This window comes from Pelodiscus sinensis, chromosome 3 (genome assembly GCF_049634645.1).
Source record: "Pelodiscus sinensis isolate JC-2024 chromosome 3, ASM4963464v1, whole genome shotgun sequence".
Classification (NCBI taxonomy): domain Eukaryota; kingdom Metazoa; phylum Chordata; order Testudines; family Trionychidae; genus Pelodiscus; species Pelodiscus sinensis.
Window position 1 is genome coordinate 123,335,039 of NC_134713.1, and position 22,651 is coordinate 123,357,689.

Here is a 22,651-nt window from a genome sequence, read left to right on the forward strand (position 1 = left end):
TACAAATTGTATTGACTATATGATTAGCCAGATAATCACATTTTAACATCCTTATTATAGTCACTGATACCAGGGAATTCAGTTATAGTTAATAATTCAACAATACTTGGTAATGTAGTTTGATGTCAGTTTTGTGCCTTTTCTACCCTCTTTTGCTCTGGGTCACTCAAAAGCTCTGGGTCACTCAGAGCTGGTGGGGACTCTACCTACATAATAACCACTGAAGGTGCTAACAGCTCCCTGGGTGATATCCTTCCTGTTTTAGGAATCTATCCATTGACTTAGATTTTTATCTGCTTAGGTTTAAGTACCCATTCTCCAGATACTTAATGATGCTCTGTCTCCCACCCCGCTCCCTTTTTATTTCTCTCCCACCCTTCCCTTCCCCTCTCCTATTTATTTCGAGTTTTCATATCCCCAACTCATAACTCCAGTCATCTGAAGAAGTGGGCTGTGCCCACGGAAGCTCATAATGCCATCTATGTGTTTCGTTAGTCTGTGCAGTGCTACCAGACCATTTGTTGTTTTTTTCTGTAACAGACTAACTCGGCTGCCCCCGAAGCTCAAAAGAGATTATTATTCAAGTAAAAAGTTGCATCATTATTATAGTCCACCTACATCCTATATTTACTATTTTTTTGCAATTCTCAGTCTCTCTCAGTAATGGTTGCCACCAGCGAAGGGTTTGTACGTTATTGGCCCAGCCTTGTGCATGAAGGTTCCTATACGGAGACTTTTACAGACTTTGGAGGCTCTCTGTGCAGTTTTCTAACAGCTGTAAAGGTAAATTTTGTTTACATCAAAACTATTAATTTGATTGTTAACTTAGAAACAGGAAAGAATATTTGGAGCCATTATTTAAGTCTTGGAAGAACTATACATACTTCTTAAAAAGCATTGCATCTGATACATTTCAGATTTCAGTTTTTATATAATGTCTTATAACGTCCAGATAAAGAGTATGTCCTATGAAAAGCTGACATTTTAAACCAAATAAAGCCTCCCGGCTTTTATAGCCAGCTGAGCTTTAAATTAATTTGCTGAAAAAAAATATGTTTCATGACATATCTCTGCTAGCCCTCGGGTTCTTTGTGCAGTAATAAGGCTGGCTGTATTCCCAATTCTGTTTTTCCTCTTGACCTGGTACAAATAATACTTATTTGACACTAATTGTTGCTGAAAACTGGTGGTTTGGATTTTGTGTGTAATGTAGACATTTTTACTTTGTCAGGGAGGAACTTTTATTTTATCATCTTCGAGAGGCCAACTAGTTCGATTGATTCCAGACAGTTCTGGCAAGATCCATCAGCATGTACTGCCACAGGGACAGGGCATGTTTTCTGGTATTGGTCGAAGGGTCTCCTCTCTCTTGGGGATTTTGTCTCCCAGCAACGATGCCATGGTAAGTTCAAGAAATAGATTATTAGATTTTTTTTTTAATTTTAATACTGTTTTCCAACTTTTTTGTCTCAGTCCTTCATTGCTCCTTAAGGACATACTGCATCAGGATAAAGAACATCTGAAGCCCACTCCATATCAACTATATCCTGGTGTACACTTGAGACATGCAGAAAAATGACACAGGGCAAATTGATAATGGAAAAACTAGTAGCATCTCATATGTTTCCCCATAGATAAAGGCATTTCAGTTCTTTGTGGCTCACCACAAGTTTTCTGTGTGAATTACATAAAAACAAGATATATTTTTGATGTTTTGTTTTGTTTTTATCCAATAAAGTAAGAGTTCTGTCTAGAGTCAATTTGATGTTTAAATCTTGTATCATAGTTAAAACAGAAATTGTGAGCTCTTTAGGGGCAGGGACCATCTTTATCCTGTGGTTATACAGCCCCTTGCACAGTGGGATTTTGATCTACGAACAGGGCACCGAGTCACTACAGTAATACAGATAATAGTCAAATTGAGCATCCATACGTCTGAACATATTAACAATAGAGCAGCACAATATATCGGAATAGTAAGAACATAATTGAGCTGACAGAGGGTTTTTTTCTTTTTGTTAATGCAGCTTTCTAACGTTCTTTGGGACAAAGAGAGATCAAGCTTTTATGCATTGACAAGTTCAAATCTAAACAAATGGGAGATAGACGATTCTACTGAACGTCATGTTCTTAGCTGGGATATCAACAGAGTCCTTAAAGAACACATCACAGATGCAATTTGGGTAAGAGACAGTACATGTGAAAAAATAAAAACAAATAATAGGTGCTTTATTTGTGTTACTATAACTTAGTGTCTTTTACAGGGTTCAGAAAGTAACTATGAAGATATTAAAGGAGGAGTCAACGTTCAGTATATGGATCTGCAACAAAATCGGTAGGCATGAGCATTCATCATCAGTAGGCATGAGCATTCTAATAAGAGATGAACCATGTACTTATTTGATAAGTGCTTTCTATTTTTCTACATTGGTTTATATATAAATGATGGGATTTTAATTACTCTGACAAAAGCTGTTGGTGACAAAACAGGCATATCAGTGCAAATAACTGATTGTACTAGATGTGATGGTGTTAGTAACTTAATGCATCCACAGTAATCCTATTAAGTTTCTGTCATTGCATGAGAATGTTCTTTGCAATGTTGTCGTCTCCCCTCCCCCCTCACTCCCCACTCTCTCCCAGAGGCCAGGTAAGACAAAACGCCAGTAAACCAAAATAACTGGTTTATGGCTTCTTTTGATATTACTTAACAGCATGGATGAGAATTTAGGTTTCCACATATTTTCAGATTTCTAGAAACCATTGTTACTGCATCAAGAGCATTAAAACAGCAGAATGTTGCATATAATTTCTCTATTTTAAGTCTGAGATTAAAGCCATGAGTGATGTGGAAAGGGCCGATAAAGAAAAGTTATTTATTAGTTCCCTAAATAGAAGAACTAGAGGACACCAAATGAAATTAATGGGTAGCAGGTTTAAAACTAATAAAAGAAAGTTCTTCTTCACACAGCGTGTAGTCAACCTGTGGAACTCCTTGACAGAGAAGGCTGTGAAGGCTAGGAGTATAATAGAGTTTAAAGAGAAGCTAGATAATTTCATGGAGGTTAGGTCCATAAAAGGCTATTAGCCAGGGGATAAAATGGTGTCCTTGGCCTCTGTTTGTCAGAGGATGGAGAGAGATGGCAGGAGACAAATCGCTTGATCATTGTCTTCGGTCCACCCTCTCTGGGGCACCTGGTGCTGGCCACTGTCGGCAGACAGGATACTGGGCTAGAAGGACCTTTGGTCTGACCCAGTATGGCTGTTCTTATGTTCTTATGTAAGCTCTTGTTTAATAAGACACTTTTTTCTAATGCTATTTAGAAAATAGTATTTGTGAGTGCTTCAGGTTTCTGAACCATGGTACATGTTCTGATAAGAAGAGTATACCATGTTCTTGTAAATGTGTACTGCTTTTTCAATGATTAGTGATGGACTCGTGATTTTGGCTGCAGCATGGCATCTTGGTGACAGTCCATGTCTCACCTATTACACACTCATAACAGTAGAAGATAAAGGTTACCACATGTCTGATGATGTTGTTGTGGAGGTTACCCAATATAATCCACCTTTTCAGGTATGAAGTCATTGGACCTTTTCTCTTAAGTGAATTTGGTATTGGTCACAGGCATCATCTTTTTGTGTTTTATTTTAATCACCAATACTATATATAAAGCTTTAGATGAGAACAGTTTAAATTTCATGTAAAATATATACATAAAAATCCACCGCAACTCCTTTTTCACAAGTGTTATTGCTGAGATTTCTTACAGTTGAGGTTTTAAACTTTTGCCCTCTACATACCTCCTATCTCTCTCTCTCTCTGTTTTAAGCAGCTTTATTATAAAATCAGTTTTGAATGAATTATGAAGTAATTAATCCTCAGTGTCTTGAATTTGAGGAAGAAGGCTGAAAGAATTTTTCTGAAAATGGACAGCAAATACAGAAGAGTTAAGAGTAACACTTAAAACAGCAACAAATAGTCCTGTGGTATCTTAGAGCCAATTTGTTAGTCTCTAAAGTGCCACAGGACTGCTTGTTTTTAAAGTTATAGACTAATATGGCTATTCCTCTGAGACTTAAAACAGCAGTTATCAACTGGGAGTCTTTGGCCTTCTGAGGGTCTATGAATCATGTCAGGAAGGCTGCCTTCTACCGTGACAGAAGCCCCAAGCCCCAGCGTGGCTTGTGGGGCTAAAGCCCCAACTCTATATGAAGAGTTAGGTGGGTGTGGGGGCATTGCCCCCCAAACTTCAATGCTTTACCCAGTGCAGCAAATTCATAGGGGCTGGTTTACCCCTCCCCCCTTCTTTTCTTATATGATCCATCAGTCTGCTTTACTAGCCTCTCTTAATAGCAATAATCTTGAATATCTTTGATAATTAGTGTAATCTGTACCTAGTTTTCAATAATCAAAGAGATGTACTTCAGATTTCTAAAACAGAAATCTTATCAAGTGTGCTTAAAGTTAGGAATATTAAAAAGCACTTAATTAAGAAACTTACAAAACTTATACTGCGGAGCCCACAGTGTAGCCAGCGCCTCAGGTGCAGGGCTAGCAGCCAGTGTGAATCGGTCTTCACTCCTGAGGAGCTGGCTGCGCTGCAGGGTCTGCAATATAAGCTTTATACTGCAGTGCCTGTAGCAGGGGGCAGAGACCGCTCCATAGGAGTCTGTGTGTGTTGGAAACCAGCTTTTAATCCGGCTCCTCCCTGCCAGGCCCACTCCTGGGGATCTGATACATGCTGTAAATTTGCTTTTAAGGTGACTCTTGGCCTCTCTTCCATTGAACGAGCTGCTTCCCTGTGCTGCAGTCTCTGATACAGAGCCAACAGCACGGGGTGGCAGCTGGGTCCCTGGGAGCGGGGCCAGAAGCTCGTGTCTAATCATTTTGGTCCCCGGTGAACTCATGACTATTGGTTAACCATTTAAACGGTTAAACTTTTACATCCCTACTTAAAGTATATTTGAACACACAACTGACATTTCACAAAACATATTTCATGAAGTTTCAGTGTCTCTTTAAGCTTTTATGTTCATGAATATTAGCTTTGACCTAATTTTTTTTGGCTGAACTTAAACAACAAATTGGCTGGTATTTTTTCTATGGTGTTGATTTTCAAATTGGTTCTTACACTAGGAGAAGTGTCCAAAGACTGTTGAATTAATGATTTGTTTACTTCTTGTCTAGCCTGGTGAAAATATACCTCCCTCTCTTCTGGAGTTAGCAGGTGGATAAAATAGATCATAAATATTCAGAGCAAATTAGAAATAGAAATTTGGATCCTCTTAAAATAAATTTGTGATAGATTTGTCATGTTAAAATTAAGAAAAGGAAAATGTTCATGTTTGTACAACTTTTTGAACATTTTACGGTGCTGTAATAAGCATTTAATATTGTTTATTATTTGTATATTTTCTCATTCTTCTGGACGCTTATAGTCTGAAGAGTTGATGTGCTGTTTCGTGGTCCCAGATTTCTTTAACCATTCTGCCTACCTATACACTGAAGATGAGGTCTTTGCTTGTTCAACTGGAACTGGAAGAATTTCTTTACCACAAGAGAAAATTATATTTGGTGCACAAGGTAATATTAATAGGAAACTTAATTTGTAAGTAAGTTAAAAGAAACATTTTCAATATGATTATTTTAATTATTTCCAAATTGCATTTAGGTTGAGACATGTGTTTTGGCATTCTGTTCCTTCATGCAAGGCTCTCCAGTTACTGCAAAACTAAACATTGAGACAATGAGGCTACATCTACACTACAAGGTTTTTGCGCAAAACCTGGGGAGCGTCCACACCTCAAATGAGCTCTTGTGCAATTAAATTGGCAATTAAACCGCAGAGCAGAAGTCTTTTTCCGCCATAGGTAAAACCTCCTTTTCTGAGCATAACTGCTTTTAGTGTTACAGCTGTTGTGCAAGAAGGCAAGTGTGGATGCTCCGAGGGGTTTCTTGCGCAAGAAACCCTTATGGGAAAAAGCACAGGTGTTCTGATGGCCATTCTGTGGACGCTCTCTTGCGCAAAAGCACATCATTTTTGCCATGTGCTTTGAGGTGTGGACGTGCTCTTGTGCAAGAAGTTTTTGCGCAAAAACTCTAGCGTAAAAGGCTTCTTGCTCAAGAAGCCTGTAGTGTATACGTAGCCCAAAGGTTTGGCAGTCAAAGGCCTGCACTCTAATGCCAGGCTTTTCCACTAGTTCTTTTTCTGTCCTGAAGCCGGACACTTCGTTATCTTGTCTCAGCTTCCCTGTCTGTGAAATTTATAAGGACAAATTGTTTGAGCAAACAATTTTGAATATATGTATGAAGTGCTGAGAGTAATATATTTTTATTCATATACTGCTTGCAAAAAATCTGGGATTTTACCTAAGAATGGGATTGAAACTTACTTAACAGGAGACAGACAGAAAATTAAAATAAGATAATATTATGTATCTACATAGGAGCACTATTTTTAAATAGCATGGAATCTTGTTTATCTTGATAAACTCATAAACTTTAAGGTCAGAACAAACCAGCATATTGCAGGTCACAGAACCTCACCTATCAACTCCTGAAATAGACCCCCCAAAACCTCTGGCTGAGTTCTTGAAGTTCTCAGATCGTGTTTGAAAGACTTCAAGTTACAGGGAATTCACTATTCACTTGTTAAAACCTGCAAGTGACCTGTGCTGCAAACCAAATAAGTCTCTCTCTCCACTTGGAAATTTCATTCCACTTCTCATCAAATATTTGAGTAGAGCACTGGAGTGAGATCTGCTATTGCTATTTTACAGTACTATTCTTTAAGTAGAATAGTGTAGCATATAACAAAAAGTAAAGCTAAACTTTAATATGTGAGAATATTTTATGATGTTTGTACTTGGGATTTTTTTCCTAAAGTTAGGTTTGTTTGCTTAATTATTACCTCATAGCATTTGGTAGTCTGCATTGGATCTTGACATTTATTTGAATGATCAAAATTGTTGTGAAGTATTGCTGTTTGTTAGTTCATGCAAAAACTTCTACCTGAAGATCAAGTAAATTCTACCTGAAGATCAAGATATAAAGGCAGCATTGTATGAGAGTTTTATTTAGTAAATATTTTTTTCCTCTCCCCTTAGGAGATAGCATTTTAGGAGCAGGTTCTTACACTGGAGTTCCCATATTTTTCACGAGAAAAAGTGGGCTTGTGGCTATCTTTTCTAGAGAAAATGTGTCTGTACTTCCTGAAGACCTTGAGGATTCCCTGTCATCTTCTGTAACTGGACCAAACAATGAGGTAATATTTAGTATGAAAATTCAAAACCTAATTTTGTAAAAAGGAGATATGCCTAGGGTTTACTCACCTGCACATTTTCATTCAGAGAATATTTTATTTTTGATGCAGATCTAACTGAAAACAAATTTTCAAAACCCAAAACATTTTCATAATATTTTGAAATTCCCAATAAAACGGACATTTATTAACAATCTCTACTCATTTGAATGTGCTATTTTAATTCTACTTTTTTTAGTAAAATAAAACTTTAGAATAGAAAAAAGTATTTAACATGTCTGAATTTAACTTTCATACAGTATGCGTCTACTAAAATCCCTGTGTTACCTTGTCAAGAATATTTTTCTAAAGTAGAATCTTCCACTCAAAATTTATTTGGAGAGGGATGAAAACAGGACTTTTAATATGGGACTGACTAGTTCTTTCCTTGACTAACAACTAAACATGAATTGGTCATTTCTCCTTTTTCTTACGTTTTTGGATCAATTGCTGTAGTACTTCGTAAAGAGGACTCTTCTGACTGTTACTTTGGCTAGATCAACCTGTATGACTTCTAAACTGTGATCTTGTTACCTTTGCCCAGAGCCCCTTTGCTTTTTTTTTTATAATCAACAAGAACAGCCCATTGGAATGAAGTCTTCAATAGGTTTACATTTTATTGAAGTTTCCTCTGTGTTAAAATATTACCTCATATCTTATGTGCTAATTTAAAAAAATGAAAATTGGAATAAATATAGTTTTAGAGTAACAAAGTTTTCCTATAACATGCAAAGTCTTTTAAAGTCAAAGCAGTACATATCTCCTTACTTGCCTTTTAACTTCAAGTGTTGGTATGTCTGTTATATACTTCTAAATTATTGTTATTTCTGGAAATATTAGTGTCCTTCCATAATGAGATTTATATTTGCCTATCTATTCTTTGGTCTACATTTTTACTTTACATTTCAGAATTCTGCATTTGGTGCTACCACTAGAATGGAAATAATAGCACAAGAAGATAAAACTAAATTACTAAAAGCTGCTTTTCTACAATACTGCAGGTAGGAGTCACTGTGTCAGTGTACGAAAGAGGGCAAGTTTGTTTTTAATTAAGGGATTATTCAATAAAAATAAAATTCATGCTGATTAATATAATACATTATTTTTCTATAAAAGTTTATGCAGACCTTGGACGCTTTCGTGTAAATTGTTGTTGACAATTTTTTAGTTTTACAAGCTGTTTGATTTTTCTTGTGATGCTTTTTATATTAGTGTAATTTATACTGATTTTTTTTAAACACACATTCCTCTCCATTCCCACCCCCAAGAAAAACCCAAACCAACCAAAAATCCCATAACAAATTGCTAAGTATTGAGTACTGTTTGGTGTTCAAAATCATTTTTCAGTTTTTAGTATTTTGTGTTAAATATTCACAAGAGATTTTGTAAAAAGAACAATTAAAAAAAAATTGCATGAAATAATTGGCTTTCTTTGACCATTTAGACAGTGATTCATGTTAGAAGCAGACTTGTGTAGTCATTTTTATAGCTATAACATGCCTTACCAGTTTATTAATGGAAGCTTCAGGGGGTAGCCAAGTTAGTCTGTACAGGATAAACTTAAAAAAACAACAGATGGTCTGGTAGCACTTTATAGACTAACAAAACATGTAGATGGTATCATGAGCTTTCGTGGGCACAGCCCACTTCTTCAGATGACCAGAGTTTTGAGTTTAGGATGTGCAGACCCAAAGTAAATAGGGAAGGGGGGGGGGAGGAGGAGAGGGAACAAAAGGAAGGGAGCGGGAAACAAGGAGCAGAGGATATGAAAATATCAAAGGGAAAAACAAGTAGGCAGAACTAAGTGCTACATTGTCCTGCATTTTGCTTCAGCTACCCCAGACTAACACGGCTACATTTCTATCACTGGTAACCTATAAGCACCCAAAGATTGGGTAGTTAAAAGAAGCAGATAAGGATCATAGGTTAGCAGTTAGATAGGAAGGGTAATAATGCAAGAATCAACATAGACAAAGAGCTGTGGCACCTTCATTGAATGTTAGGTTGGTAATGTCCCAGCCATCCATTATCTCGATTGAGGAAGTCATCAGTGTGAGAATTGAATTTGTGGATGAATTGTAATTCCAACGCTTCTCTGTGTATTTGGCTTGTAGAATTGGTTTGCGACAAGTCAGCCACCTGGAGATCTTTTTAAAGAGTGATTAAGTAGATTCAAGTGTTCTCCAACAGATCTCTCTAATTGATGCAACGCTATTTCAAGCTTTAAATGTGTTTGTTCTATCAGGAATTGGCATTGGTGAAGAAAGGAAGAATGGAAAAATCCTGATTCTTATACAGTAAAACTCCAGTGGTCTGGCATCCAATGGTCTGGCACTCCTGATGGATGGCACCATCTGGAACCCAGAAGTGCTGGACAATTGGAGCTGCTCTGTCCCCGGCTTACCTGATTCAGCCACTGCTGAAACTGACCAGCGGCTGACTCCAGGAACCCAGGGGCAGAGCAGCTGGGGTGCTGCTGGGTTGGTCCTGCAGTGCCGAGGAGCGCATCCTCCCCCACTCCACCTCAGACCCCTCATAGCCTCCCCTTTCCAATAGTCCAGCATATTTGATAATCTGGCACCCCCTGGGTCGTAAAGGTGCCAGATTATCAGAAGTTTACTGTATTTACATTTAAGCGGGCAATTATCAGTATTACTTTAGAACAAAGGTGTCCAACCTTTTTAAGTACAAGACCACATTTTGAATTTAAATGAAACCCAGGATCTACCCCACCCTTTCCCTGAGGCCCTGTCCCATTCATTTCATCCCCCCTTCCTCCATTGCTTGCTCTCCCCCACTGTCACCCATTTTCACTGGGCTGGAAGAGGGGATTGGGATTGGGATATGGGAAACAGTGGAGGGTCTGTGTTGGAGCCAAGGGGTTTGGTGTGTGGGAGAGGACTCCAGGGTAGGGCAGAGGAGTGTAGACTCTGGGAGTAGGGGGTGTAGACTCTGGGAGGGAGTTTGGGTGCAGCAGGGGATTGGGGCAAGGAGGTTATAGTGCAGGAAGGTATTTGGGTGAAGACTCTGTTAAGGGGTTCAAGGCTGGGGATGGAGGTGTGGGCTGTTCACTCCATCTAGGCAGTATTTAACTCAGGTGGCTCCTGGTCGTCACCGCCATGGAGATGAAGCAGGCTCCCTGCTTGGCTTACCCCTGTGCTGCTCCCAGAAACGGGCAGCACAGCACGTTCTTGGGTGGGGGACACATGGCTCTGTGCATGGTTCCTTCCTGCCGGCATCACCTCTGCAGCTCCCATTGGCCGCAGTTCCCTGTTCCTGACCAGTGAGATTTTCAGGGGTGTAGTACCTGCAGGGAGGTGCAGTACACAGAGCCCTCCCCCTCCACCCCCCCACCACCACCTGGGGCTGCAGGGACAAGCTGGCTGCTTCCTGGAGTGGTGTAGGGCTCCCTTAGCCTTGTGGCACTGCCTGACGTTTAGTGTCTGGAGACTGCGATTGACTGTTGTAGGCTCCAGAGTTGACCAGTTGATCATAATCGATCAGTTGGTGATGGCTGCTTAGAACATATGGTTTATGTAGTCCCAAGAATGTGCATAAATGTTTCTTGAAACATAGTCATTGCCCGGATAAATGTGTGATCTAAACTGACATAAACAGGAATAGGAGATAAACACAGGAAAGGGTAGAGTGACCCAAGGGTGAAAACAAAAAGTTTGTTTGCTTAGTGATTTTTACAAATGTCTTCAAGGCTACAGACATACATTTTTCATATTAGAACAGGGAGAATATAGTAATCTATGATTAGGTCTCCTAAAATAATTGAGGTTGGAAAAAGGACTTTGAAGAGAGCATGGAAGAGTAAGAAAGAGGGTTGCAGGAACAAGGTTCTGCATGAAAGAGATGAGACGCTTATGTGGGATAGGGATGTTAAATATTGGTTAATTGAATAGTCGGGTAACCTCATGAATTCTTATCAGTTAGTTGACTATTCTATAGTCCCTGGGGACGGGGCTGGCAGGAAGTGTACTCCGGCCTCACTCCTGCGGAGCCCCCTGCCACGCCGCGCTGCTGCCTCTGTATCACGTGAAAAGGACCAGGCAAGTTGAAAGATGAAGGGATAAGCCCCCCAACAGCAGCACACATCTATATCAGAGGCAGCAGCACAGAGGGCCAGGTGGGAGCTGGCCCATGATGGGAGCCAGTTTAAAACCCAGCTCCCCTCGCCAACCGGCTGTCTGTCACCCTGTGCTGCTGCCTGTGATAAAGAGGCAGCAGCCCCTGTCTAAGAAGGATCTGAGTTCCTGGACCCAGCACAAGCCAGAACTGTGCCAGGCTGCCTGCCCGCTTTGCTCCTAATATACTTTACATGCAGAGCCACAGCAGGGATAGGTCCTGGACCCAGCCTGAGCCAGGACTATGCTGGGCAACTGGTCAGCCCAATAAAAAATGTACTGGCAAGGGAGGTGGGAGAGAAATGCCTGTCGTCTATAGCATTAACCTATAAGCTTTTGCTTATCGATTAATCGACCACACTATTACATCCCTACTGTGGGAGAAGTAAATGAAGAGGACTGTCAGTGGAACAGAAAGATGAGAAATTGAACTGTGGAGATCCTTAAATGCAAGGAGGAGGACCTGAATTTGTCTGGGAAGAGAGAAAATCATTGAGAACAATTCTTGGTATACAAAGTTGCAATCCTAAAAGTGAATGGCGGGATTGATTTGTGGCAACAGATTGAGCAAGGGCATTAGTAAAGAACGAGAGACTGAGGCTGATCAGCATGGAGGCTGAAACTGAAGGATAATGGTGTGGAGCTAGGAGGCGAGTCAGGAGTTAGAGAAGGAGGAGAAGGGTGGGAGAGCAAGCTGGAAAAATAACATAACAATGGCAAAAAGGGACTGGGTGGAAGTCAGAGAGGAAGGGGAAAGTGAGGAATTGTTAGAACTGACAGGAGAGCAACAAACACAGCTGCCACCTGAGTAAGTGGGAAGAGAAATAACTATCAGGGCATGATACCAAGATCAGAGAGCGAGCCAGTGGTAGAGTAGAGGGGAAAGATCACAGGATGACCATGAGCTGCCAGTGTGATGCAGTGATGTGAAAGACTAATGCAGTTTTAGTATGCATCATGCGGGGTACAGGCAGTCCCTGGGTTACGTACAAGATAGGGACTGTAGGTTTGTTCTTAAGTTGAATTTGTATGTAAGTCGGAACTGGTACATATTGTAGGGGAAACTCTAGCCAAACATTTCTCCAGAGCTCAGTTTTATTCTCCCACACCTCACTTCGTTCAGTCTTTTATTCTCAAGCTGAGGTGTCTGCTGAGAAAAGCCGGTCCACGTCTCCCTGGTCTGCTGGGAGGGGGGGGCCGCTAGCTTCGCGTCTCCCTGGTCTGCTGGGGGGTGGGGTGGGGCGCTAGCTTCGCGTCTCCCTGGTCTGCTGGGGGGAAGCAGATAGTGTGGGGTTGCCTCACCCCGTTTGTAAGTAGGGATCCGATGTAAGTCGGATCCATGTAACCCGGGGACTGCCTGTATTTCCAATATGAATGGGAAAGTGTTGTTGCCATTATATGCAGCATTTGTGAGACTGCATCTTGAGTGCAACGTGTAATTCTGGTATCCTGTATTTAAGAACAATGAAATTGAATTGAAATCAATGCGGAGAGGGGCTTCTAGGATGATTAGAGGAATAGAAAATGTGCTTTATGTGCGGAGACTCAAGGAGCTTGACTTGTTTAGCCTAACCAAAAGAAGGCTGAGGAGAGATGTGATTGATCTCTATAAATACACCAGAGGGATAAATGCCAAAGAGGGAGACAAGTTATTCAAATTGAATGTTGCTGTTGACACAAGAACAAATGGATATGAATGGGCAATCAACAAATCTTTGTCTGAAATTAGACAAAAGTTTCTAACCGTCAGAGAAGTGAAGTTCTGGAATAGCCTTCTAAGGGGAGCAGTGAGGGTAAAATACCTAACAGACTTCAGGATTGAACTTCGTAAAGGAGGAAATGATATGATGAGATTGTCTATGATGTCATGTGGATCACCTGCAACTACTAGTTGCCCCAATACCAAACTAAAAGGAACATTCAGCTTTTTTAATTAAAAAATTGTTAACTGGTCCTCTCTAGTATTAGTAATTATAACCTGCTAATTTCATAAAAAGGATAGTAGAAAATTCTGCAGGTTGTTAAAAATTCTCACATTCTGCTTACACTTTGTTTTATGCAGCCTTTCTCTTTTATTTCAGAAAAGATGTAATCAGTGCTCAGAGTATGGTGGTTGAGCTCTTTCCACCAAATGCAGACCTGGATTCTGATACTGAACTGGATAGAGCTGTAATTCAGATCAGTGTAGACTTAGTAGACGACTACCCTGCTTCTGACCCAAGATGGGCTGAATCTGTACCAGAGGGTAAGTCTTTATATTATTTGGGGTTTATGTGGGAAATTGTGCACAGTTTTCTGTTACCTTATGATTTACTTTTTAAGCCCTATGCCATGAAGTGGACAGCTATATTTATATTGGACAGCTATATTTAAAACAGTATTACGTGGCCATATCTGGGGAGTGAACGTCTCCATCAGGAGAGGAAGCAATTTCTTTTTGCTTTTAAACCCATACTAGGAGGCTCTGCCTCCTGCTCGATATGCTTGCCCAACCTTTCCCCTCCCCCCACCAGGGGTAGGTGTCTAGCCAGGGGAAGGGTGCAGGAGTGGTGTCACAAGAAGGCACTGCTGCTGCCTGTTTGAGACACTTGACCTTCCCACCAAATTTGCATTTGAAAATGAATCACCACACAAAACTGGTCCCAAGGGTGATAAGCTCATGTGGACACCGCCTCTTGAAGGAGCTCTGCAGTTTGGATTGAGCTATCCAAAGTGACAGTTGCAATTTGCCACTGCAGAATGTGCAGCTGCCCTTTGATGCACAGTGTTTGGAGCACAGTCATTCACAGTTCTTTTTCCAGAACCTGGCGCCCTCTGTCAGAATCAATGACTGCAGGGGTCCCATGTTGACACACAACTTTTTGAAACAGATTTGGCCAATTGGGCAGCTATATGGGATTTCATAGGGAAAGCCTGTAAGTAACCTTCCATTAAAGGAATTAATAACCATGAACAAGTTGATCTGTCCCTGGGGATCCCCTTGTGCATTTCAAGAATGGGGATTTGCCACTTTAGTTCAGTTGCTGTTTATGTTTAAAAATGTTATCTTACTAGCTTAAACAATTAGCACAGTAAACTGTTGTCAGTTACAGACACCTTTTTTACATTGGCCTTTGCCCATAATGTTCAGTTCATGGGATTTTAGACAGATGTTTAAATCAAAGATAAGGTTACCGGCTCCAGGTGTGGGTGCCCTCATGTCAATTTGGGAGTGCGATGCTGGCAAGTTCTAGTCTGGTTAGATGCAAATACAGTCTGTAACTTCAAAGGTGACATTAGAGATACTTAAAAAATACGAAATAGCTTGGTAGCACTTTAAAGACCAGCAACACGTGTAGATGGTATCATGAGCTTTCGTGGGCACAGTCCACTTAGAGATACTGTTGGTTGAAGTTACTCGATTAGTAGATGGCTGATAATGGAGGAGAGTGGTTCTTACCCCATAAAGTATTTGAGTTGTGGGAAGACAAGTCAAGTTGACAGATATTAGATGTGGAGCAGCAATTGTTTACACATGTATTTTTGTTTAAATAACAATATGTTGACCTAAAAGTTATTAGAAGGTATAAGACCCAATGGATGTGCCCCACAGCCATGGCAATGATGGCCCCCTGTCTCTAGGCATAAGCCTTGAGATTCAGGTACATGACCTGGTTACAGCAGAGAGGACATGTGTAGTTTCTCATTATTGCCCCTGCATGTGCATCAGGAAGGGCGCCCTCCCCCCACCCCCTTCTGTGATTTATTACTTGTTCATGTTTCATACCACTTTGGTTAACTGCCTAGTCTAAAATATTTCCTGCTAACTTAAACCATTACCATACTAAGCTGTCATTCACAGGAATTTAAGTTTTCTGTGCCTTCACCCTTTTTACTTCACTTTCTTTTTGCACCTACCCGCTTCAACTTCTGCTTTACTTACATAGTTCCAGAATTAACTTTAGCAGCTTGCCAAGCCCAGCAAGTTTGCCACAACAACCATGCCATTGCCAGATCCTTGCTCCTCAGGTGGACCACTATGGATATGGACATTTAATTTGGCAGGAGGGAGATAGGGATAGAATGATGTCTGATTAGAGAGCCATAGATTTTTTTATTTGCTTACGACAGTAAAACAATATACAATAATGCTAGCATTGAGACAAATGGCACAAAACATAACACAAGACACAACACATAAGACATGAAACAATTATTGTTGCAACAATAGATTCATATTATTCTCGATTGCTCTTCAGCTGGTACCAGCTCTTTCTGATGTTCTGAAAGACAAAAAGAAAAAATTTTCTACTCCCGTGGGGGTGGCACATTATATTTTAAAATGCTTCTTTCTGTTACAAGTATTCTTGCTGATTTTTTTTTATCAGCCTGCTGTTACCCAATAATTACCTATGCTTTTGTTTTGTAAACCAGCCAAGCCTCAGTAATGTCCACTTTCTGTGGGTTTTGGGTACATTATTCCACTGCTCAGTTATTAAGTTAATGAGATGGCATGCCTCAGTTTCCCTCTTATACAGCAGACCAGAATTTAATTGTCTGTTGTAAAGCTCCACATTTATTCACAGGTAGTAACTGAGAAGCTTCACTCTTATAGTGATTTTCCTTTACTTAGCACTAAGTGTGTGCCAGTTACCATTTCAGCAAGCCCAAAAGGTTTTTTTTCTCTGTAAGAGAATCATATATAATGTTGCAGGGTTACTTACTAACACTAAATTTATTTGCGTGTATACATATCTTGTTATATACCATGCCTTTTATTTGGACAATATCCTTCTGAGGACAGTGTGTGTGTTGCCCCTCTTGAAATCTTTGAATAGTAGACTCCTCCTATAACAGCTAGGCAGCCTGCATTTACACACAACTTTGGATCTGAAAGCAGGCCAAAAAGTATTAGCAACCCGAAGACTCAGCCTTGAAAAGGGACACACTGAAATTCTAGAGCTTTGGTTCTTTTTACTCTTAAGTTCTGCTTTTAAAGCACACAGCAAAAACACAACCCCATTGTGGCTTTTCTCTAGAGTGCATGAGGTGTCTTACAGATTTTATGTACCCTTATCAAAGCAACAGTCTAATTACTTAGAATTATTTTAAGACTCACTGTTCTTGATATTGCCTTCCTTATCAAAGTAACAGTCTGATTTGTTACTCAAAATCCAGAACACATCCTCATTTTGGGGATTTTGGCTGTTTCAAATATCAGCCACAACTTGGCCAGTAACAAGATTTTGAACCTTATAAAGCACTGAGATACCTTAAGGGTTAAATGCCAGAAGACAAGCAGCACTAGTTATCAGTGTACGGCAAAAACTATCTGTCAGTTTGCAACTTTAAATGAAAGGGCATTATTTCAAAACAAAACAAAACCAATTCATTTGAAACCTACAAAACAGATCTACAAATTTACTGTGCATAGATTTCATTCCCTTTTATGCATTTAACCAGTTAATTTTCAGTAGAATCCTTTATTTCCCTTTTAGCAAATTTAACGAAAGTGTCCAAAGCCAAATATTTAAATCAGAATACTTTTTTGCCTGGATTATTTACACATTTTTCAGAAAGAAGCTGAAAAGAAACAAAGGAGGCTTTTTTTAATAACACTTTTTTACAACAATTGCTTAATTCCTTCCACACGCCACAGAGTTAACTTTTCACATATTTTTCCCCCTTAATTACTTGCTCATCCTTGAACTGAAAACTTCATTAGTTTAAATATTACCATTTCCAGTAATTTTTCAAGAATATACATTTCCAGTGCCCCTTTAGGGCTTTAAAGCTTTCACACACTCGTGCTTATTTGGCTTCTTATTTGTCTGTTTCTGATTGTGCTTTCTTTGCTGAATGTCCCCTTTCCACGGACACAAGTTTTGTCCCTTACTAATTTAGCAAGAAGGGTGGGCTTTTTAATTAGCCGTCACACCTTCTGGTTCCTTTCATTGGGTGAAGTTAAATGTTTATTTCTGCAGTTAGCTAATAATTTTTAAACTTTTTAGGACAGGTTTTTCATAACAGCCAAACTACAGCAATATTTTTCTTAATTGAGATTAAGGGTTTGTAAACCAATAAATATTTCACCAACTTGCTTATAAGGTCTACATGGTATAAACATTAGTTAAGACGTTGTCAGACCATGGGCTGTGCTTAAACTTTTGCAGTATTTGTCCTAAAGATATAGTATACCTTTTCTCCTTTTCATGAGGATTTTTTTTCCTGAATTTTTGCACCAATGTGCCCAATTTGTTTTTACTAGCAATTTTTAGTCTTATTTGTCATGTACCCTTAAGGGAAGAATGGAAACACTAACCTTCATTCTTTTGGCTTGCCCCTCATATGATTGTGGTTGCAATGCAGTGGACCCCATTTATTCTTTTAAATTTGCCAGGGCCACCTTTTCTATTTCTGTCCCCTCTTTTCAGGCACTGTAAAAGTTTTTGCAGTCTGTTGTTTACAACAGGGGACGGTGTTTCATTCCTTTCCAGGTTTTCAACACTTTTTCCAATTTCTTATTTTCCTGCTTTACTTGTTCAAGCAAATTATATGCCTGGATAGCCTGTAACTCTGCCAGCAGAACAGCTTTCCAGTGCTTGACAGTCTGTGTTGCTTTCTCTATTTTTTTGTATTTCTTTTTCATTTATTTGGGAAGTTAGTATAATGGAATGCTGTTTAAGGCATCTCACATTAATTGCAAAATTCTAGCTCTTTTACTTCCTATTCTTTCCCAAATTTCCTCTGGATCTCCTTCCCAGTCATGTTATCTCACTCCCCAGAAGCAACTGCAGCCACTTGCCTAGTGGCGAATTCTAACTTTTGCTGTAGGTTCTCAATAACTAAATCACAACGGCTATGATCCAGAGGGGCTCTACCTTGCTTCAGGGTTAAACTTTTTATCATACCCTGTAAAACTTGATTCTCCTTTTTTTGCTTTTGTTTTTTGTTTTTGTTTTCCCTCACTTTCTCCTGTTGCCCTGCAGCTACACTTAGATTACTTTTTCCTATCTCAAACTCTTACTTATATGCTCCCAAATCAACCTGCTGCAGCGTACGCAAGTGAAACTGCCGTTGCCAAACCATCGTTCTGCATTTGTTCCTACTTCTTAAAGGTATCCTCCAGATATGTGGCCACTGCCACAGAATCCACATCCTTCCTTTGGTCCCCCTCCTTCCTTTATTACAGCCCCCTTCTTGGTTCTTAAGAGCTCGACACCGCTCAGTGTACCCACGACCTTCCCAGTGTATATGGTTGACTCGGGGTATTTCTCTAGGCAGACAGCGCCCCGTAGTCAAATATCACTAACAACACACTCCTTTCTTATTACTTGACCAGCAAATTTCTTCCCATACACCAGTGCTTATTACTGTGGATTCTTTTGTCTGTGCCTGCAATCTCCACCAACTGTCACAAGAGGGCGCTGCTCCTCCTCGGGTAATTCAGCCAAGCAAGCAGAGCTGCTTACTGTGTATTATAACTGGCTCACAGAACAAGAGACCCGCAGTAGACAATTTGTACCTTTAACAAGTTTTATTGCATGCAATTCAGAAGCAAATTTTAAAAGCACTATATGTATACTTAGTACTTAAATAATTAAAACAACAGTGAAAGACATTAAAAGGCATTACAAGCATAAAAAGGCATTACAAACAATAATTGAATGGAATACTTAACAATCTAAATCTAATTCTTAACCCAATTTAGCAGCCTAATTCTTAATCCATTTAACTAACACACACACACGCACTCTCTTTCTCTCTCTCTCATATGCTCACACACACACACCCTCTGGGGCTGGCCAGACCCCAGGTAATGTTCGTTAATTTGGTTGAGGCGGTAGTCCGACGTGGACGTCACTCCGATATGCTGAAATGATGGACTTCTACTCCTGGGGCAAAATGGTGTGGTATATAGCCCCTTGGCAGGGGCCTGTCCAATGGGATGCCATCCACTGGTAGCACACAGTCAAGGTGTGGTGATGTCCATTAGTGACACCCCCTTTTTCTTACTCGTGTGTCCACGACTGATCCGGAAACACACGGTTTTTGCACCACCCAATTTTGCTTGTCTCACCACGAGTGAGAAACAATGGTCTATCCTTGGTTAGATTCTTCCCTTGTTACTTTTCCCTTACCTGGAAATGCTGGAAACACTGCTTCAGCACGCATCCACAGTTCTTTTATTTCACACAGTCCTTCTTCTTAAAGTTGTAAACAGTCCGTAATCCTCCGTTGCTCTTGCCTGGACCTCAGCATGGCCTCTCTTTGGCTCACTTACTGTTGATTCACTCATGCTAACCATTCACACTACCCATGATTCGTGACAGTGGGCTTGAAAGTAGGGTGTCTGGCCAGTGCGAAGAGGGCAGGAGCAGGCTAGGGGTAGGTTTCTGGCCGGGGGTAGAGTGCAAGAGCAGGGGAGGATGCAAGAGCAGGCTGGGGATAAGTGTCTGGCCAGATAGGAGGGGGCAGGAGCAGGCTAGGGGTGTGGGGTCTTGGCAGTGTGGTGAATGAAAGGGCTGGGGTGTAGGGTCTCAGATTGGGGGGTATGAGTGAACGGCCTCAGGGCACAGGGTCTTAGCCAGGCATGTATGAGGGGGCTAAGGGTGCAGGTTTTGGCTGTGTGTGTGTGTGTGTGTGTGTGTGTGTGTGTGTGTGTGTGTGTGAGAGACACAGGGCTTTGGAGGAGTGGGGAGCGCTCGCGGCTCCCACCCTCCCCAGAGCACTGGGGAAGGAGGACAAGGGGAGGGTGCTCAGCTTCTAACCCGCAACACCGGGGAGGAGGGAGGAGGCAGGGCAGCTGAGGGCAGAGGACATGATGATGTCACTTTGTCGTCCCTCAGGACATTTGTTTTTATATATAGAGATGTGCATGGAACATACAATCTGTGCAGTGGTGGAGGTGCAGATCTTTAATAAAACCTTTAATCAAATACAGAAGACAGACAACATTTTGTTGTCTATAATTTTATTTATATTACAAAAATGTAGGTTGTCTTTTCAGTTTCAAGAACAAAATGAGGTGATCTGATGTTTTTTAAAAAGTCCAGTCTTTGTGCACCAGTTTTTTAGTATCAAGAAACTTCTTTTCAAAGATTTGCTCTTCTTCATTTTTTTGTAATAGTTGAAGATAGAAAAGCTACAAAATGTAAGAGATCTTAAATTCCAGCTACAATACAATAGACATTTGAAAAAATTTTAACTAAAAATCTTGTCTTTGAACACATTCTTTTCAGAAGCAGCTGGTTTCAGCAATACTTCCCTTATTCTTCTTCATCAATTGGAGGATAAGACAAAAGCCCATTCCTTCTTCATTGACTTCCTTCATCAGGTAAGCTCCTAATATTATGCTGCCATGAATGCTAATATTTTTATATTAATAATTTTTTGAACATTGCTTTTTTTTTTTTTTTTTTTTTTTTAAATAAAAGGTTGGGTTATTTGAACGTCTGGGCAGTTTTCCAGTAAGAGGGATGCCAATGGCAACTCGATTGTTGCTCTGTGAACATGCAGAAAAGTTATCAGCCGCCATTGTTCTCAAGAATCACCACTCCAGACTGCCAGACTTGGTGAATGCCGCTATTTTGATTGCTTTAAACAGAAGGGAATGTGATATTCCACAAAATCTTACCCCTGCAGATGTTTTCTTTAGAGAGGTAAGATGAGGAAATCTCCTTAATTAATTGGAATCCTTTTATGATGAATTCTTGTTTGTACAAACAGAAATACATGTATGTGTAAAATAAGACTTTGTTCTTGTAAAACAAATTTAACTTTCCAGAATTCTCCTCGTAAGACTTTATTGGTGTTTTCTCTCATTTTGAAACATAAGTGTTTGCATGCATCTGTAACTTAAAATATGAATCCTGACTGGCATTGTGTAGCTGGAGTAAATTCAATCTGCTCGCCAGTCAGTTTAGCTATAGGAAGGATGAAAAGATTCATATTTTCCCTTCTCATCAGAGAATTGTATCCTAGGATTGCCATGTTACAGGAGAAACTAAAGGACAATAATGCCTTCTAGGTAGGTCTCTTAGCAAAACACATCCTCATCTCTTCATTCCCTTCCTGTAATGAGTCAAAACCACTCAGCGCCTTTCCCTGTAATATATTGCTCTGTCTGATGCTGCATGTCTAATCAAATTAATTAGCTTTTAAGTGCAAACATTCCAGTTGTGTCCACTTTACATTGATTTTCTCTCATCTTATGCATTAAAATGTTCAGATTTATTTTAGATGAATTATGCACAAAGTATTAATAATTAATGACTGACTAATTTCTCTTTAGGGGAGATCACAACTGGTGTCAGCAGTGGAGAAAATCAGTAATGGGAATTTTGATCTCTGATTGAAACAGTTGTTTGTGTAGTCCCTTTTCCTTCCAGTGATCAGTGCCATGTGCTTCAGAGGAAGGCATAATGGACAATCATGGAAAATTCTGCATATGAGGGAGTTTTTTCCTAACACAATTGGTTTGTGAACAGAAATGAGGGGGATTTATAACCCTTATGAGAAAAAGCAAACCAAACCTCAACCAAATTAACTTGATATTTTCAACAGCCACATACAGTATATTTCCGATAATCTGGAACCTTTGGGATGTAGGTGGTGCTGGATTATCGGATATGCCAGACTATCAGGAGGTACTTTAAGCTGGGGATACTATGTACAGTAGTGTGCAGCCCTGACTAATCACTTAAACTATTAATCACTTAAACTACTTAAAACACTTAATACAGCACTTTATTCACTTAAACACAAACATTATATACTTCAACACTAATACAGTCTGTAAATTATTCACTTAAACAGTAACTAGGCTCTTGCCATTTTGATGCTGGACTATCGGGAGTGCCGTACAATTGGATGCCGGACTATTGAAGTTTTACTGTACATGTTTAATACTTTGTTGTATTCCAGTAGGCTTTTTAATCAAGATTCTGTTAATACTTCAATATTGTCATAGATGGTACTTATTTGGCTGTTGTACATCACTTGATAATGGGTAGGCATATGTTCAATACAAATATTTTTATATGTTTTACAGGTATCCCAGATAGATATTATCTTTGAATGCTTATTAGATCATGAGGAGCAAATCTTGAAGGATACGCCAATCGAATCCATTGAGTGGGCGCAGATAGTTGTCGATGTGAATAACATCATAAAGGTATCAAATTGCATTGATTAAGGGAAACACTCAAGAAAAAAGCCAAGATCGGTATTTAG

General features: G+C 39.9%; 1 protein-coding gene across 2 annotated transcripts in view; it reads left to right on the forward strand.

Moving 5' to 3' along the window:
* NUP133 (nucleoporin 133) overlaps positions 1–22,651 on the forward strand; it is a 55,839-nt gene that overhangs the window by 9,895 nt on the left and 23,293 nt on the right. For both annotated transcript variants that reach the window (XM_075924725.1, XM_075924724.1), the window contains exons 5-16: positions 652–783; positions 1,232–1,402; positions 2,028–2,183; positions 2,265–2,335; positions 3,430–3,577; positions 5,443–5,587; positions 7,111–7,268; positions 8,214–8,305; positions 13,519–13,682; positions 20,659–20,753; positions 20,854–21,078; positions 22,470–22,592. In XM_075924725.1, the coding sequence (XP_075780840.1) occupies positions 652–783; positions 1,232–1,402; positions 2,028–2,183; positions 2,265–2,335; positions 3,430–3,577; positions 5,443–5,587; positions 7,111–7,268; positions 8,214–8,305; positions 13,519–13,682; positions 20,659–20,753; positions 20,854–21,078; positions 22,470–22,592 (1,680 nt within the window). The remainder of the gene's footprint in view (positions 1–651; positions 784–1,231; positions 1,403–2,027; positions 2,184–2,264; positions 2,336–3,429; positions 3,578–5,442; positions 5,588–7,110; positions 7,269–8,213; positions 8,306–13,518; positions 13,683–20,658; positions 20,754–20,853; positions 21,079–22,469; positions 22,593–22,651) is intronic.